This window comes from Brassica napus, chromosome C8 (genome assembly GCF_020379485.1).
Source record: "Brassica napus cultivar Da-Ae chromosome C8, Da-Ae, whole genome shotgun sequence".
Taxonomy (NCBI): domain Eukaryota; kingdom Viridiplantae; phylum Streptophyta; class Magnoliopsida; order Brassicales; family Brassicaceae; genus Brassica; species Brassica napus.
This window is the reverse complement of record NC_063451.1, coordinates 8312809-8332777: the sequence shown is the minus strand read 5'-3', so window position 1 is coordinate 8332777 and position 19969 is coordinate 8312809. Positions and strand designations below refer to the sequence as shown.

Below are 19969 nucleotides of genomic sequence, written 5' to 3'. Positions count from 1 at the left end.
GGATTAGCCCAAAATATAAAATTTCTAATTGTCATGAATATGAATCAACTAGACTGTTCTTAATGCATGTGTTCTAGAGTAGCTAATTAGAACTTTGTCTATAGATAGTAGGGCGTAAGCGAAAGTTTGGTTCTCTGTCTGATTAGTTTAGATTGTGCTAGGATTGCTAGAAACAAGCGGAAGATGATTTAGTTTAACCTAGTGAACTGTTCAAACCCACTCGCTAAAGCTTGCTAGAAGGAAGTCGATCGACAACTCAGTAGTTGTATCGATCGACGATCTAAGATGTGTATCGATCGATAGCTCGTTGATAGCGTCGATAGACACTTTTTCAAGACCAACAAGCGACAGCTGAGGTCTTAGATCTAGACAATAGATAATCTAAACAACATAAGTTGATAGATTATTCCGTAGTTTGAGTTCTAGAATATCCAACCTTAGTCTCTATACTACTATAATCCTGATTGCCTGAATAGATACCCTAAGTCTAGCAAACCATCTTTCCGTCAAACAACTCATCAATTTACTGAACAACTAGCTTGTTCATTCTATCTGCTATTTACTGTTTTATAATCTATTGGCCTAGCTTAATCAATAACTATTTAGATATAGTGTTTCCCCTAGCTCCCTGTGAATTTGATCCCTAAGTGCTACAACTCGACCTCTTATTTGAGAGAGTACAAATCATTCCTTAGGGTAATTTGAGTGATATCATGAGTCTGTTCGAGAGGAGTGGCATCTGGTTTACAGCCGATAATTCTTGTAACAATAATAATATCTAACGCGTACTTTCGCTGAGAAAGAAAAACTCCTTCCAGACCACGACTTACTTCAATACCAGAAATATTTGAGTTCCGAGATCTTTCATAGAAAAACATGTACCTAAGTACTCTTTGAACTTGTGAATCATATGGCTTTCATTACCACAAATAAACAAGTCGTCAACATAGATGAGCACACGCAGCTCCATTCCCTTGCGAGTATACAAGAACAACGAATAGTCATCATATGACTAGATAAAGCCAAACTTAAGTAGCTCATCATAAAGCCTTTTAAACCAACAGCGTGGAGCTTGTTTAAGCCTATACAAATACTTTCAAAGACAGCAAACTTTATCAGGATGGGAGGGACGGAAACAAGGAAAGATCTCCATGAAGAAAAGCATTATTAACATCCATTTGATAGTGTTTCCATTGGTTTGATGTGACCAACCAGAGAAACGTTCGAGACGTCTTCTTTTTGATAACTGGAGCAAAGGTTTCATTGTGATCTTTCAATTCAACCTATTTGTTTCCCATAACCACAACACAAACTTTGTGCCGTCTGACTGTACCGTCGGTATTATACTTGAATGTGTATACCCATTGAATTCCAAGTGCAACTTTGCCAGGTGGTAAATCCCACATGTCCGATGTATGTTTCTCTTATATAAAACCACCTCTATTGTCGTAGCATCATTCCATACGTAAGTTCCAACAGCCTTTTTAAAATGTTTTGGCTCAACACCGGCTGTAATGGCTGCTAAGGCGGCTTGATTCTGTGGAGTAAATTTAGAATCAGAGACAAATTTTGTCAATGGGTACAGAGAATTACCTTGGACCGTAGACGAGGACTGAGGAAAGGAGACAGTGGGACGTGATGGGTACTTAAGGCGGAGTCTATTGCTTTTGTATTATAGGTGACATAGTCTTTAAGTTTAACGGATGGAACGGGTTGACGTTTACCTCGACCAAGTTCTTCACGTGTTGGCAAAGGACCACTAGTATCATTTTGTTAGATCACCTGTTGATATCACTCAAATTATATACCTAAGGAGTAACCTCTACTCTATCAAATAAGAGGTTCAGTTGTAATACTTAGAGATCAAATCCACATAGACTCTAAAACTACACAACAGATTTATTGTTTTCGAAGTAATGCTGGACAGTAATGATTCTAATCAAGTAAATAAATAAAGGTTGTTTGTTGGGGAAAATCTAATAAAGACGACTGGATGAAGAACTAATTAAACACCCTAACAATAATACAGATTTAGCAAACCATATATTACACTTTGAAGAACCCTAAATCTAACAATAGAACTACTCATGCATATTCATATAAAACATTATGTTGGTCTGAATAATACTGCAATAGAATAAATCAAAAGATAAAGTAGATTAAAGAAACAAAGAGAGTTCAAGATCTTCTCTCTCAAGGTGTTCAGATCTCTCTCTCCAGTTCTAAGCTCTCTCTCTCTCTCTAGAATAGTATGAAGCATAGTCGTCAACAATGACTTAGAAACAGTAAAATAAGGTTTCAGGTCGTCAAAAGGTATTCTGGTAATATGTGGTGATTTCTGGCCTTAAGTTAGTCATGAAATAGGCTCAGCCCATCTTCTGGAATCAGTGTCGATCGACACCAAGGCTGTGTCGTCGATCGACACTCCTTCTAATCCTCGATAGCTTCCTCTCGCGAGGCAGATGTACAACTCTTCAGTAAATCAGGCATAATTTTAGATCTAAACCGTTGGATGGACCTAAAACTGGTCGCATTTGAAATCAAACTCAAAGATATATCTTGTGTCAAAAGATCAGCTAAATTGCACCGTGGAAAGGCCTCCATACTAGCTAAACTTCTGACGCATATGTGCAGTTACGCACCTTAAAAAGCTCCATAATCACCAAAGTTTACATGAACCTAAAAATACTCTAAAATAGACTCCAAACACATATAATATACTCTAAAACAACTATATACCAAGGTCTAAATGTGTTAAAATCCATGGTATATCAACTACCCCAGACTTACCATTTTGCTTGTCCTCAAGCAAAACATAGAGTAGTCATGTGAAAGAGGTTTTTGAAAACAGCCGGACTCACTTAATTTAAAATCACTGCTCTCATTTCTGCAAATATGATAAGTGGTAATGAGTCAATACTAACCTCATATGATTCAATGTACTACACTCTAGCTTAGTCACCATTACCATACTTCACACAACTCCACTGATAGCACCTGACATACCCCTCTACTGACCTCATTTCTGCATAAAGATATATGTGTAAGCTACACCTTGGGAGTATTGATCAAGGGACACAAAAGAGATGAGTACTGCAATGATGCGAGGGCTTTGCTTTGACATAACTCCATCACCACCTCGAACTCTTCACCCTCGCTACTAAGCACCACCATGCTCCTTCCGATTTCGAGACCGTTGACGACAGCGACGAACTCAGACCGGTGTCATTGTCTCTTCTTCTATGGTGGTCCAACAACCAGTTTCTACTCCTTCATCGGGTTCATCGTCGATGTTGTTGCTGAAGAAAGAAAAATGAAAAGTCGTATAGGAGAAGAAAAGTGAGAAAGAGAAATATTAAATTGTGGCATTTGGATTACATTGCATCAATGGCTGTGAATTGTGATATTTGAGAAAGAAAAATTAACCAATGAGAGAGAAGGTTGGAGTTAGATAAAAGAATAGATTTAGCCCTCAATCAATGGTCATAAAAACAATAAAATTGTTTTTAGATTTCTTTTTAATTGTTTTATAAATTTCCTAAATGTAGAGAATAGGTATTATAATTTAACATATGAAATATAAATTTTGATTAGATTTTTGTGGTTATATGATTTTCAGAACTGCATAATGGGGTTTTTATAATTAGTTTGTGTAAAGTGTTTTGTGTTATGATTTTAGGGTTAGAAGTTTTGAAAGTATAAGGGTTAGAGTTTCTATATAAGTATATGTGATTAAGATTAAGATTTTAAATTTGTTAGATTATTAAAATTTGGATTTGAAATTTATATTTATTGGATGTATGGTTTATATATGTTTCATGTTAGGATTTAGGGTATAGAGTTTGATTGAGGAATTAAGGTTTGTGTGTTTGGAAATATATTAAAATTAAAAAGAATAAATTTGATTTCAAATTTAAGATTTGAAGTTATATTACGAGAATATAAGAGTTTTAAGGTTTACTTAGAGTTTAAGGTTTAAAAATTTGTTTAGGGTTTAGGGATTTAAAAAACCAAACATAGCGTTTTAATTATTTTGCTATTAAACATACGCTATCATAACGTTTCCAAATATAATACTCTATCATAGCGTTTCGAAATATACAAACGCTATCTAAAATTAACTGGTACGTCAACCATAGCAGAGACGAAAAAAAATTCTATTCTCTCTCTACTACTATCAAATTTCATATTTTTTGTAATGTGCGTTCAAGTTTGAGGGGAGCGTTGACAAAAATAAGTAAATACATGCTTTGGGAACTGAAGTCTTCTGCATGTTCATCATTTGTTATTTTATCTTGGAATCTGTTGTTCTCTGCATGTTGAGTATTTTGATATTACAAGTTGTAAAAATATGTAATATGTTCTGAATAATAAAATTAAGTAATTTATTCTCTATCTCTCTCTTGTTCTTCACTGATTTTTCTCTAATCTGAAAATTTATCCTCTGTTCGAAATCTCACATTTCTATCGGTACTTATCATTCAAAATTCTATACCACAATACTACTCTTTATGTCAAATCGAAACCATAGATAAAACACATGTATACACCGCTAGAAGTAGTGATTTGTTCGGGTTTATGAGGAGATGTAGGTGCGGTTTTGATTGTAACGTCTCCTGTGAATTTAATCTCGATGGAAGTACACGTGTCCATATTTGTAATAGTGACACAAAAAGAAGACAAAAAATCTTTAGTGTCCACCGAAACAGAAAGCATAAATAGCGGAGAGAAGCAAGATGAGTTTCAGCAAATAAAAGGCGATAAAAAACATACATACATCACTATTAATCCATGATGATGAAGCACAAAGCCAACATGGCAATGGTGTTTGTACAGATTATATACGCAGGAATGCCATTGCTCTCAAAAGTGGCTATCTCTCAAGGGACCAACCCTTTTGTCTTTGTTTTCTACCGACAAGCCTTCGCTGCTCTGGCGTTGTCCCCTTTCGCATTCTTCCTTGAAAGGTTGTTCTTTTCTGTTACTTTAACTCATCCGTTTAACATCATAAGAAAGAAAAGCGCCATATCAACGGCCCTTCAGTGAACATGATTTAGTCATTAGGCTGATCCTGACTACGAATCAAACTGGAATATTCTCATATTCATAGTATGTTTTTTTTCAGCGCCAAATCATCTCCTCTGTCGTTCATCTTGCTGCTGAAAATTTTCATGATCTCCTTATTCGGGTATACATGTCTTGTGTGTTTTCTACTAGTTGGAAATCTTCCAAGTTAAGACTATTTGATCAATCAGGTCAATGTCACGTACTGGTTGTCTAATAATCTATATTGATATTGATAATTTAATTCAGACTCACGCTAAGTCTCAATCTCTACTATGTGGCCATCGACAACACCACGGCCACTTTTGCAGCAGCAACCACCAACGCCATTCCCTCTATCACCTTCGTATTGGCTCTTCTTTTCAGGTAAACTACACTAATGGTTCTATCTCTCTTCATTTATGTTATGCTTGTCAGCATGTTTTGATCAAAGAATGTGTTTCCAAAAAAATCTCAGGGGAGGGACATACTTTTGTTTAGTTTTATATAATTCATGATAAAAGCTAAAGAATCGTAATCAAACAAAATCTTTAAATCACTTTAATGTATTTTAGTAATTCTTTTAATATTCCTAAAGCAAATATCAATATATAAACGATATTAAACCAGTCCTTTATTCTTGCCAACTACAAACCAAGCTTTATCTTGTAATAACTTTTCTTGCCACTCACTTATTAGCGTAATACTATTTTTAATAGATTTATACATATTTAGGTTTGACATGTATCGTGTCTTTTATTTCATAACGTGTGAGAAAAACTAACTATAATACATATATACAATAAAATTATGTTCTAAGAAATAAATATATGTTGGTTAAAATATATAAATTTTCAGAACCTATTTTGTAGTAGTTTCAACACCTATTTTCTACTGTGAAAAAAACATATCAAGTAAACTATTGACAAATAAACTATTTGAGTAATTTTATTATTCTTTTTATCTTTCTTACTCCAACTTTCTCAAACACATGTGGTAGAGAGACTTACATATAAGACAGTTAAAACCAATAGAATTCAGTTGATAAATTTCCAACTCGACCTAACCTGAATTGACCCAATCATTTTTATTACTTTTGAAGATTAGAGGCGGTGACGTTAAAGAAGTCATACGGACTAGCGAAAGTATTTGGTTCGATGGTTGGTATGTTGGGCGCATTAGTGTTCGCCTTTGTGAAAGGGCCAAGTTTGATCAATCATTATAGCAACACGACCATTCCAAACAAAGCCGTTCCATCAACAAAAAATTCTGTAAAAGGATCAATCACTATGCTTGCCGCCAATACCTGCTGGTGTTTGTGGATTGTATTGCAGGTACGCCACTCACTCACTGTCACTAGTTGCGTACAGCGTACTGATTCTCCCATTCTATTTTATTAATCATTGCTCAATATATAATTGGGTTATCACAGTACTGTTCACAGCGAAGACAATAATATTGTATGATATGGGTTCTAGTCTTCTAAATAAATAGTTATATATGTGTTCTACACATCTCCAGATCATGGCTACATTTTTTTCTTATTTAATGACTAGTATGATTACAGTATCATATTTTCCAAAAAACTACAGATGAAAAAAAAAAGATGGTCTTTTAAACGTGTATCTTCTTAAAAAAACACCATTTTATTTTACTCCGATGACGCACTGTTTTATATGATATGATAATATTATACGGAAACATCAAGTTATATTCGGTTATCAAACACATTTTTTTCCAAATTTATACGTATGGTTATCTATTACTATGTATACGCATGGTCAGAGATTTGTGACTGATTGCAAGGACCTGATTACAATGATACAAGAGCCACAAGCTTGGCCCAACTTTTCAACTGAGCTGGAAATCATTCAAACTCTTCGGTTGTGCTATTCGGACTTCAAGATCAGCTATTTACCAAGGGCACAAAATGAGATTGCAGATTCATTAGCTAGGAATGCACGTTCTTTTCATAGATCTCTATGTTTTATTGGTTGTTCTATTCCGATCTGGCTCTCCAGACCACCTCAAGTTTGAGTAATAGAATAGCCGTTTGCTGCAAAAAAAAAAAAAATTATTTTAGTAAGGTAAGAGGTAAAAATGTCAAAATTTTAAGCAGTTTAATTAAACGCATATAAACTTAGTTCTGATTTATATATTACAAAGTTTTTTCTAAAATATTAAGTTATCGAAATTTTCATCCTTATAATTTACTGAATTTATATTCATTGTGTTTTATTTTGGTTTGGTTACTTAAACCACTTTGAATTTGTTGCCAATTTTTCTTTTTTAATTTGAGTAATAAAGTAATATGCAGAAAATAAATAATAAGCTATTTAAAAAAAATAATTTATTTCGAAACCTAATTCACCCTCCACCACGGTATGAGAAAAAAAGACTATTTGTCCAAACTTTTATGATTGATGATTATTGGCAACGGAACGGTGATATCGTGCGAGTGGGAAGGGATTGAATCATTCATTCATCGGATACGTCTTTTCCGGTTTGGTTAGATATTTTACATATTAGTATCATTTTATATGTTGGCTAAAGATTTTCTTACATACATTAAAAATATATTATTACCGTTTGTACTATACTATTTTATTAATACGTTATACAATTTTATCCCTCTTACTAAGACATTGAACTATTAAGATGTGAACTGGAACTTTATTTAAAATTTTGTATAAAATCTAAAATATAGTATTTCATTTTGAACAATTAATCTTGTAGATATATAATCTAAAATGGAGAGAGTTTTATTTACTTTTCCGAACATTTAAATATTTGTAGGAACCGGTCAATGTCTATTTTATGAAAGAAAAAAGAGTTAAGAGTCAAAGCAGAACTTGTATTTATCATTCATCATATATAATAATTAATCAACAACCTATCACCTGTGTATAGGTAGGAAAACAAAATTACAAGATTATTGCATCTAGGCAAGCGACGTCATGTAATAGTATGGATATGTTTTTTACTAAGTATAAAAATTGAAAAATATTCATATCTATTATAGATTCTGAAAAATAGATTACAAGTGATAAATTCAAGCCCATACTTTCAATCTTCATGGCACTCTCACTCGAATATTGGTTAGGCTGGATGGATGAACCCACGTAATTGGTACGGTGAGGATCCCTTCGGCATCATTGATCCTCTATTTTATTTTATTTTTGTGGGAGCATAAAATGTATGTCCGTAGAGACTTACCACTAAACCAAGTCTTTTTTCGTTAATAGTTTCATCAATGGATATTTTTATTTAATCTAAGAAAAATAAATATTTTCAAAAAAATTGTGTTGTTAGAGCAAGGTGATGAAAGAATACACAGCGAAGTTGCGATTGGTAACACTTCAATGCGTCTTCAGTTGTATGCAAACCGCAGTTTGGGCAGTCGCAGTGAACAGAAGTCCATCAGTTTGGAAGATCGAATTTGGCTTACCTCTTTTATCAATGGCCTATTGTGTATGTCCACCTAATTTCATCTCTAATCTTTAGATAATATATTAATATGAAAGTCTTCTTCCTACACAAACTTAAACAGGGAATTATGGTAACTGGATTCACCTATTGGTTACAAGTATGGGCTATAGAGAAGAAAGGACCAGTATTCACTGCACTCTACACTCCTTTAGCTCTCATCATTACATGCATCGTCTCATCTTTCCTTTTTAAGGAAACACTTTATCTTGGAAGGTTTGTGCGTTTTCTCAAGAATATCATAATTTATATATAGTATATCAATATATGTATATCTGTCTTCAGATGTTGAGAATGTGTTTGTTTAATCTTGGGGATATTAATGGAGCAGTGTTTGTGGAGCATTTTTGTTGGTGTGTGGACTATACATTGGTATATGGGGTAAAACTAAAGAAGACGAAGTACAAATATATGGGGAAAAACAAAGTCAACAAGAGATTAAAGAAGAGATTATCGTCTAATATTCCGTGTCTATGTGTACTTTGTCCCAACCATCACCACATCAATAATGTCAGCATCGCATGCATGTAAACATAAATGTGGAGTTTTGTCCTTCTTTTCTTTATGTTCGGCGAATTGATTTTATTGTTCTGGGTTTAGATAGCTCACTTAAAGCTCTAGACATTCATGAAAACAAAAGCATAAAATAGAATAATACGTTGGACAATACGCTATTTCAGTATAAAAAAGAGTGATTTACATAATAGGGAGTTTTCATGTTTTAGATAGCTCACTTAAAGCTCTATACATTTTTGAAAACAAAAGCATCAAGTCCCTATCTAAACACAAACTTCACCCTAACTAGATAATCTTCGTTAATTTTCGTAGGAGACAAATTCATAGTTTTCAAAATTAAAAAAATGAAATAGTTTCTCTTTTATTTAATTACAGCCCCACAAATATAAAATATATTATCTTTTTCTTTTCTTATCTTCTTACCACCAAATAAAGTGCAAATCTCTATAAATTCATCCATCTCATTATACCATAACTTCATCAATTCCACATTTCCTTTCAACATAGACTCTCCGAACTCTCATCTCTCCTAGAATCTTTGTACTGGTCAATTCCCCATACTCTCATCGGCATCTATTGGAAAATCTAGAAGGTCAACCCAAATCCAAGATCAAGATATATATCAATATATTAGAACATAAAACTTATCATTATCTATGATTTATTACTTCACATTAGTTTAGGAGTTAGGTTTAGTCATTTCTATATAAGTATATGCATATTGTAATATATTTTTCATAAGAGTCAATAATACTTCCAATTCTATACTCTCATCAATCTATATGTCCATATCATAAATATTCTAAATTCTTAATTAATATGACACTTCTGACTGGATATCAAGGTCGTACTTAATGATAAGCCATGAATTTGACCAACTTTTACCCATGGTTTATAAGTGTTTTAACTATTATTTATTATATTCTAGAGTCTATTTAGTATATTTACAGGTTCATGAGTGATTTGGAGTAAAGTGATGATTTTGGAGCATTTTGGAGATAAAAGGAGAAGACATCCGAGCTGACCATCAAGCACGACCATCGGTCGACATTGAAGAGAAATAATCGATCGATGTTCACATCGTGACACCGATCGATAGCGAGTGCGCAGAAGCCCGTTTGATACAAGCCAACTTAAAGCCCAAGACATCACCAAATTACAAGATTACTCCTGACGAGTTTTAACCTAATGCTTATAGTTTGCCAACATGTTAGAGGCATATAGTGCTTTCTTGTTCCCTTGTTTTTCACAGCAAAGGTTTTAAGGTTTTTTCTAGGATTTTAGGAGAGTTCCAGAGAAGATCTAGAGAGATTTGTGATTGGAACTTCATTGATTCTTACTTTAATCTCATGCACTTTTATTATATATTCCTTGTTGTTATGAATTGCTTACCTATGTCTGAGTAGTTCTATTGTTAGTTTTAGGGTTCAAATAGATTATGAGAGATTATCCCCAGCTATAGATTGCTAAATTGTGATATTTATCATTATGATTGTCATTAATGCATGTTTCTAGATTAGCTACCTAGAACTTGCCCTAGGAGTTGTAGACACAAGTGATAACTTGCATCTCACCCTGAATCCGTCCTAACTGAGCTAGAATTGTTAGAGTAACGCGAAAGCTGATCTAGGAAGCCTAGTGAGCATAATTCAACCCGTGCGTAAAGCTTGACTTAACGCTCGTCGATCGATATTCTTATAGAATAATCGATCGACAGCGAGACACTTGTTTCGATCGATATTCTTCTAGAATCACTGATCGACACTTAAGTCGTGTCAATAGACAAACCTAGAAAATGAACGCCGATCGATTTGTTGTTTAAGAGCTTGAGCTCTATAATATGATGAATACAACTAATAAGCACCTATAGGATTATAATCCTGATTACCTGAATAGAAACTCTAAGTCTAGCTACTTTAATTAATTGTCTTAAACCCAATCAATCAACCGAGCAACTACCTTGCTCACAACCTGCTTATTTACATTTTAATCATAATCAACTTACCTTAATCACCCTGATTAGATCTATTAGGTTCCCTAGCTCCTTGTGGATTCGATCCCTAAGTACTAGAGCTGAACCTCTTATTTGAGAGAGTAATTCACTCTTTAGGATAATTTGAGTGAGATCAAATTTGGCACCGTTGCCGGGGAGCTTTGGATTTAATTCGATTTAGTTTAGGTTACTTTCTAAATCCGCTTTCTAACACAAATTTTTTTCTTGTCTTTTCAGGTGCATGCCCAGCAGTACCAAAAGCAACAAGGAAACATAACTGCTTTTCTCATCAGATCCTGCAAGTTTGGAATGTTCAATCCGCAAAGGAAGACGCTCCTCATCAATCGACATCAACGTTAGTTCTTCGACTGATATTCGCCAACCACCGTCGACCCATATACCAATTCCGTCGACCGACACTCTCTCACCACCATCGACCGAAGCTACTCTTCCGACGACTGATATCTTCCATCCGAGATCGATTGATAATTCATCCCGAACATCGATCGATACTGAGCCGTGATACATGGTTGCTACTCTGATACTTGTGCGAGATGAGAATGGAGACCTGCATGACCAGGATGGTCATCTGCTTAATGCAACAGGTCAGAGGATAGATGCCCAGGGGGCTGCAATCCTTGATCCCAATACTGATTCTACAGGAGCTGCTGAACCTGTAGATGAGGCTGCTCGACCCAGAACGTTGGCTGATTACAACCGTCCGGATCAGTTCTATGCCAACAGATCAGCCATTTGCCCTCCAGATATCCAGAGAGGCTATTTTGAGTTGAAGCCGCAGTACTACACACTAGTGGGACAGACACCCTACTGTGGGTTATCTCACGAGCATCCTATGGACCATCTGGAGAGGTTCGAGGAATCTGATATCTTCTATTAAAGCCGAGGGAGTCTATGAAGACTACTGTAAGACCCGATCCCGGCCGTGGGCAAAGCCTCACGTCGCTTGGTCCACTTCCTGGCCGAACCTCTAAACTTTTCGCCCATAAGCGAGGGCTAACTTAGATCTTAGCTTAAGACTACCTTAGTCATTCCCTAGCTTAGATCATTTGAACTCATACACAGTGAAATATTCTATACTTAACTGATGCGGCCATCAAACCAGTAGCTGAACCGGAGGTCAACCCAAAGCCCTACTTAACCAGCCAAGGCGCCAACCAGGACATACGTGCACTAAAAATGCCATATCTTACAAACCAGTAGGGTTTAAATGACTAGGCTAATATTTATAGATTCTAAACTCAAGAAGGAATCCAGTCCAACTGGAATCGGGCCAAAATATTCAAGGAGCAAGAAGTTATGAATTTTACAAGTCAGAGGTTTCTCAGCCAGTCCGTGTGCGAGTACCCAACTTTAGAAGAAGATTCAAGCCCAATGAAGAAGCGGCCTGAAGCAAAGACCATCATAGGAATCAAGAGGAGTTTATCAGCTTTCCAGAAAGCCCAAGATCAGGAGAAATGGCCACGGAATTATGAAGTTATGATCCAATCTCCAAAACCGGTCAAACCAGTTCTACACTTGCTTCAATTGGAAGCTAACCGGTTCAATCAGCTTCAAACCAGACATTGGCGACCAGGAGATCATTTAAACAAATCAGTAGATATTCTAGGCGTACAGGATGAGTTCTACAAGTTCATACCATGCACTAGCAACCATTGGATCAGGAGGATCCTCATTTACTCAAACCTGGCGTATTTAGAGCAAACCGACATTAATGTCCAACAGCTCTTTTATCTTCAGATCAGGCACGAAATCAGTACCTATCAAGCACCCAGGAAGATCCCAAGGAAGCTCTATTATCCACTCAAACCGTCCAGGTTCAAGAAGAATCAAGTTTCTCACTTGGAGCCAAAATCCCATAAAAGGCTTCAACGGCTAGTTTCCGATTTTGTTACTTTGTTTGATTTGTTTCCTTTTCTATTTGTTTTAGAACGTTAGGACCTCTGTCTCTGAGCCTTATATAAGCTCCTAGATGTGCATTGTAAAGAGCACCCTCAATCACCAAGTTAATAAAAAGTGTATTCAGTTTTTATCAAAGATTGTTCTTTGTATAAAATATCGGTCTTTAGGATTCAAAGAGAGATTCTTTGTTGTTCTATTGATTTCGTGACTCTAGTTTGTTTGTGCAAATAAAATAAGCTCAGTAAGCAGATAGAGAGAGTCAATCACATCGTTTCCATCATCCATCAGATTGAGAGATTCAATCAAACATTCATCCGCAAATCCACTTCAATCCATCTTTTGATCAAGCTGAGAGTGATACACATCCAGCAGCTTGATTCCGCCATATCTATCCTTTTACTTTGTTTATTTATCTTAGTTTATTCTTCATAACATTCGTATCTCATTCATCTTTCATTTGTTTCAAGTTTTACAATCGATTTCAGACCATATCGACCAACCGACCACATCTTTGGTTGATCCGATTTGAACCTCCAACAACCATTTGGGCGACCCAACTTCCAACCTGCAACATTTGGCGTCAGAGCCGAAAGGTTCTTGAGTCAGGTCCATTCTATCCTTGCATCATTCATCTTCCTTGCATTTGTTTCATCAGTAAATAAAAAACCATAAAAACCGTTTTTGCATTGTTATTGTTCTTAAGAAAAAAAAAACAAAAGAGAAGAAGTTTCTTGCATTTGATTCACGAAAATTTGAAAAAGAAATCTCATATTGTGTTTGCATTCATTACCCAGCTCCAGTTGCCATTTTTAGATTTTGTGCATTCATTTAAAAAAAAAAAAAATCTGCATTTCATATTTGTTTCTTGTTTGAATCTTGCATAAAAATAAAAATAAAAAGGCATAGCATTTTATTAATTCTGTGCATACCATATTTGTTTCATAAGTCTGTTATTTGCATTCAAAAAAAAAATAAATCATTCAGCTTAGTTTATATCATTTTAGGTTCTAGTATACATATTTGTTTCCATTTTCGGTTACTTGCATAAGAAAATTCAAAAAATATATATCTGTGTTAGTTTTGCATATCATATTTCTTTCCATAGTGTTTATTATCATTTGCATATTGTGGTTTAATTGTTGCATCCTAAGAAAAAAAAAACAGCATTAATTTGTTTTCCATAATTTCTTTTCATTTGTGTTTAATATCATTCCTAATTGCTTCATTTCGAGTTTGCATCCAGAAAACCAAAAATAAAAATCATTTTGCATACTTTATTTCATTTCGGTTCATAATTGCATATTTTCTCGGTTTAGTTTAAGTTTCGATATTGCATTTGTTTTATTTTGGTTTGACCAGAACTTCCCATACCTTCACTTGCTCTTTGAGATTGTTTTTTTTTTCAGGAAGTAATGGAAGAGGAAGAATACGGCCAAGCCCTAGAGGCCACACTGAGCCAGCATTTTGCAGCTCTACAAAAGCTCAAAAATCAGACTGCTCGGTTGGAGAAGAGAAACAAGGCACATGGCCAACGTCCACATGAAGGAGAAAGGAGATTTGGGAATGCACCAGGGGCTGTATATGTTGAGCCCAAGCCACCAGATCCTTCAAGGATCAATCAAACTCCAACTTCTAAAACCCACAATCCTCATGTTGTTAATTCTCGGTTTGATTATAACTCTTTTGCTGATAAAGTTGAACTCTTTAAATTTTCAGGGAAAAGTGGTTATCTTAGATGGGAAAGAAACCTTGATGAGTGGTTTCACTACAACAACATCCAGAAAAAGGAGAGGTTGTCTTATGCCATTGATCAACTAAAAGATGATGCTTTTAAATTGTGGGTACAAGAAGAAAATGATAGGCGGTTTTACAAGGAGCCAACTATCAAAACGTGGAAAGCTCTTAAGGAAGTCATGAGTGATAGATTTGCACCAGATATTACAAGTTCTGAAATTCAGGAACTTTATCCAAGGAGGTATCCAACTCATGGTTCCAAAGAAGCAAGAAACTTAGTGGCACAAGAAGGTCAAAGAATCTTGTCTCAACAAGATAACTTTCAGCCAAACCAGGGCCACGCCATTGTCCATTGCTTAGACCAGAAGAGTGACATTCCAAAGGCCATGAAAATGAGTAAAAGTGTCGGCCAAAACACTTTGATCAGGTCCAAAGAAAAATCAGACAAACCGATTTTTCAAGAAAATGCCAATGTAAGTCCTATACTTGATAAATTTGTTTATAAATCATCTTTCACTGGTATGAGTCACTTGTCTTTGTCCAAGAATGTTAAGACAGGTCCTGAGGTCCAGAAAGACACGTTCTCAACATCCTTGTTGGAAACAAAAGCTGTCCATGATAAATCTAAGGAATAAAGAGATTCCAAACCAAGACAAAGAAGAGGCAACAAGCCAAGGTAAATCTTCTAACTCTAAAAATTTAAAAGATCAGACATGTTATAGATGTCATAAAAGAGGACACTTTGCTATAGTTTGTCCAAGTAAGCAAGTATTGATAGAAACATCACTAGAAAAGAAAAAAGATTTATCTATGAAAAGTGATAGTTTTATTCAATCTGATTTATTGGTTCAAAATTCTTGTGTGATGCACTTGTCTTTGTCGAAAGGTGTTGTAACAGGACTTAAAGAACAAGAATTCAAAGGAGAGGAGCCACCAGACGTCACCCTTGTGACTGACCAGAAGCTGGTTCAAGACACAATGCAGTCCATGTTGCTTAAAGAAGCAAAACCGGTAGTCAAAGTATCACATCAAGGTAAGTATCTAGCACCACTTTTAGATACAAGTGCTGACGTTCTTGCTCTTGGTATAGGGGAAAAAAATGAAAGCTATATGCTTACTGAAGTTCCAAGGAAAGAACCAGACCATAAGCTCAACCATGAACCACCTCCCAAGTGGAAGCCTAAAATTGAACTAAGTGTTGTTCAAAAGCCAAGGCTTAAGGTAAGTTTCTCTGATCTTAAAACTTCCAAGACACTTGATTATCCAGGTATAATGCACTTGTCTTTGACAAAAAGTTTTGATCCAGGAATAAGACAAGAAGTAGTTCATAACAACCATGGTCAAAAGTTGCAAAGAAGGCAGCAAACAAAAACAAGTTGTCCAAAGAAGAAAATCATTCTTCAACTTATGGAAGCTATCAAAGTAAGTCTAGAAATTTCAAATTATTTTTATCAGTGTCCAAACACTGATATAATGCACTTGCTTTTTGTCCAAAAAGTTGAGAATTTTTCAGGTTGCAAAGAAGAAAGATTCAAAGAAATCCCACCGGATAATCTTTTGTTGCTAGGAGAATCAACTCTAATGGAGACCCGAAACGTGGCCACCAAAACTTTGAAGGACCATCCACACCAGAAGAGATGCAATGTCCAAAACCATAGTAGAGGCGTGATCCTTTCACATCTTCCCAAAGAAGAGCCGCCAGATGCACCATACATCACCAAACTGAAATTATACCAAGGTAAGGTTCTAAACTCTCGAGAGAGAATGAAACCTAACTTGCTCTATCTTGGTGCAGGTTATCCAGTTTAGACGACGAAACTTTGACAAAGGGGAGGGTATGATGGCCATCAAACCAGTAGCTGAACCGGAGGTCAACCCAAAGCCCTACTCAACCAGCCAAGGCGCCCACCAGGACATACGTGCACAAAAAATACCATATCTTACAAACCAGGAGGGTTTAAATGACTAGGATAATATTTATGGATTCTAAACTCAATAATGAGTCCATACCAATTGAAATCGGGCCAAATATTCAAGGAACAAGAAGTTATGAATTTTACAAGTCAGAGGTTTTTCAGCCCGTCCATCTGCGAGTACCCGACTTTAGAAGAAGATTCAAGCCCAATTAAGAAGCGTACTAAAGCAAAGCCCATCATAGGAGTCAAGAGGAGTTTATCCGCTTTTCAGAAAGCCCAATATCAGGAGGAATGACCACGGAATTATGAAGTTATGATCCAATCTCCAAAACCGGTCAAACCAGTTCTACACTTGCCTCAATTGGAAGCTAACCGGTTCAATCAGCTTCAAACAAGACATTGGCGACCAGGATATCATTTAACCCAATCATGAGATATTCTAGGCGTCCAGGAGGAGTTCTACAAGTTCATACCATGCACCAGCAACCATTGGATCAGGAGGATCTTCATTTACTCAAACCTGGCTTATTTGGAGCAAACCGACATTAATGTCCAACAGCTCTTTTCTCTTCAGATCAGGCACGAAATCAGTACCTATCAAGAACCCAGGAAGATCCCAAGGAAGCTCTCTTATCCCCTCAAACCGTCCAGGTTCAAGAAGAATCAAGTTTCTCACTTGGAGCCAAAATCCCATAAAAGGCTTCAACGACTAGTTTCCGATTTTGTTACTTTGTTTGATTTGTTTGATTTTCTATTTGTTTTAGAACGTTAGGACCTTTGTCTATGAGCCTTATATAACCTCCTAGACGTGCATTGTAAAGAGCACCCTCAATCACCAAGTTAATAAAAAGTTTATTCAGTTTTTATCAAAGATTGTTCTTTGTATAAAATATCGGTCTTTAGGATTCAAAGATAGATTCTTTGTTGTTCTATTTATTTCGTGAGTCTAGTTTGTTTGTGAAAATCAAATAAGCTCAGTAAACAGATTGAGAGAGTCAATCACATCGTTTCCATCATCCATCAGATTGAGAGATTCAATCAAACATTCATCCGCAAATCCACTTCAATCCATCTTTTGATAAAGCTGAGAGTGATACAAATCCAGCAGCTTGATTCCGCCATATCTACCCTTTTACTTTGTTTATTTATCTTAGTTTATTCTTCATAACATTCGTATCTTTCATTTGTTTCAGGTTTTACAATCGATTTCAGACCATATCGACCAACCGGTCACATCTTTGGTTGATCCGATTTGAACCTCCAACAACCATTTGGGCGACCCAGCTTCTAGCCTGCAACATTAACCATTGGACTAAATCCAATCTAATACTCATCTGGTCGAATCACCTCAGCTGTAGTAAGTCTACCCAACTACCAACCTGCTCAAAGGTCGATCCTAAACCCGAATCAAGTTATACGAATCCGAGGTTCCATTCCCCTAATCCATTATATCTAGATCTATACAAGTATTTATAGATCATACCTTAGCCACATCCACGGAGCTTGTTAACTCATCGGCCCAGCTGCTCTAGCTAAATGAACTCATAGACCAGCTGATCAAGCTGTCACACTCGTACTGAGCTAAGACCGAGATATGGCCATCTGCCATATACTGTGTCCAGCTCCTTTACACATAAAACAACTCCCTTAGGTACTTAGTCATTCAGCCAACCATCCCCACAGACTTAAGTAACCCTTGAGAAGCCTTCAAACAGCTAAGGATATGCATTTGGCCCTTCCCGGCTCATGCATCATCCGACATCCTTTTGCTTATCAGCTTATGATACCAAGTCCAGCTCATAGACTAAAAATGCCCATCAGATCCTAAGTCAATCAACCAACCATCCCACATGACTCAGAACTGATGAGTCTTCACTCTTAACAAACCGGCCATGGAATTATATCCCAATCAAACCGATCTGTCCTGTTCTTCCAACCGATGCATTCTTTGACACATTGTGTCTCCTGGATAGATACTCATCATACCATCAGTCTCAGTCCAGACTATGGTTGATAGCATAAGCCATCATCATCCCTAATAGACCATGCGGCCATTAGTTCTCCTTCACAATAGTTTCGATCACTCGGTTGCAACCGTCATGAATAACCACCTTGGTGAAAGGTTACGAATTTCCACCAATGACCCATGATTGTGGCCATTCATAACCATCCAGAGATCACACTCTGATGTTTCAGGCCGTGATCAACACAAACCAAGTTCCCATGTCCCGCTCCTTATTGAATGGCCGATGCAATGCACCCGTCCAACACACCGTATGGACATGTTATACCAACCATGATCCAGCCCCTTCGTCAACTACTGGATACTTAGATCACATCAAAATATATGTAGTCTTCAAGGGCGTGTCATGCTTGGCCAGGACCGATTCTACAAGAGACATAAACATAAACCGGAAAGTAATCATAAATCGGTTACCTTATACTTGATCTCACTATATCTTGTGCCTTCCCTGATCATGGATGTCCTTACTCCTCTTGCACACGCCTTTATCAAGTTTTACCATACACTTCCAGTACTGATAAGATCCCTCCACGGGACGCACCAATCTTCCCTTCCATTGATCTCCCATGAAACCGGTTCTATACTGCATCCGCTTTCAAGGCTGTCTTGGCCATTAAGAGTGGAGTCCGGCCTTCCCTCTTCTCTCCTGACCATTTACGTGTGTTTCCAGGCTGTAGAGGAAGCCTAGGGCGTGATCATCAATGATCAACCACCATCCAATGGTCGTTTCCAACTCCCATGAAACTGCTTTCCCACACACATCTCCCCGTAAGGCTAACTTGGCCATAGGAAGTGGAATCCGGCCATCCCTCTTCTTCCCTCACCATTTACGTGTGTTCTCGGGCCCTGGAGGATGCTTTGTGTGATATTAACACAAATAAAAACCCATCAAAGGGTCGTTCATAACTTCCCCTTTGATCTCTCCCTAAACTGCCTCTTTATGACCTTCACACCACTCTTGGTCTTGGATGTTGAATCCGACCAAGTCTCTGTCTTTTCTCTGTTTTTATTTGTGTTACAGGGTGTAGGAGGAAGATCTGGCATGCCTGCAAACCCACGGACCTTCCCTCCTTATATAGAAGAAGGGGGAGTTACTTCTTAACCATTGCATCCCTTCGGTATCAATTCTGGTCATTGATTTAATCAATGGGCCAGATCACACTCATTCGCCTAAGGCAGTTACCAGACGTCCTGGGCCTTCTTATCCACTCCTAGACATGTCAAACTGAAGGCCACACGGAATGCCCATGCCCATTGATTTAATCAATGAGCCACCGGCCAATAGCCATCCTTGGCCAACAAACTGGCCCGGTAACCTCCTACACCTGACCCACTTGT

The 19969-nt window shown here is 36.7% G+C and overlaps 1 protein-coding gene across 3 annotated transcripts; it reads left to right on the top strand.

Moving 5' to 3' along the window:
- Positions 1-4664: 4664 nt before the first annotated feature.
- Positions 4665-9196, top strand: LOC125591641 (WAT1-related protein At1g43650-like). 3 transcript variants are annotated; one of them, XM_048766192.1, is made up of 7 exons: positions 4695-4967; positions 5126-5188; positions 5314-5430; positions 6146-6377; positions 8356-8514; positions 8594-8745; positions 8861-9196. In XM_048766192.1, the coding sequence occupies exons 1-7, from the start codon at positions 4792-4794 to the stop codon at positions 8988-8990; spliced, it is 1029 nt and encodes a 342-aa protein (XP_048622149.1). In that variant the 5' UTR covers positions 4695-4791; the 3' UTR covers positions 8991-9196. The 3 variants fall into 3 exon arrangements, 2 of the variants coding, with proteins under 2 accessions (XP_048622150.1, XP_048622149.1); XM_048766193.1 differs by lacking the exon at positions 5126-5188 and having other exon boundaries at positions 4665-4967; XR_007327742.1 differs by lacking the exons at positions 8594-8745; positions 8861-9196 and adding an exon at positions 6829-8177 and having other exon boundaries at positions 4674-4967; positions 8356-8478.
- Positions 9197-19969: the final 10773 nt, after the last annotated feature.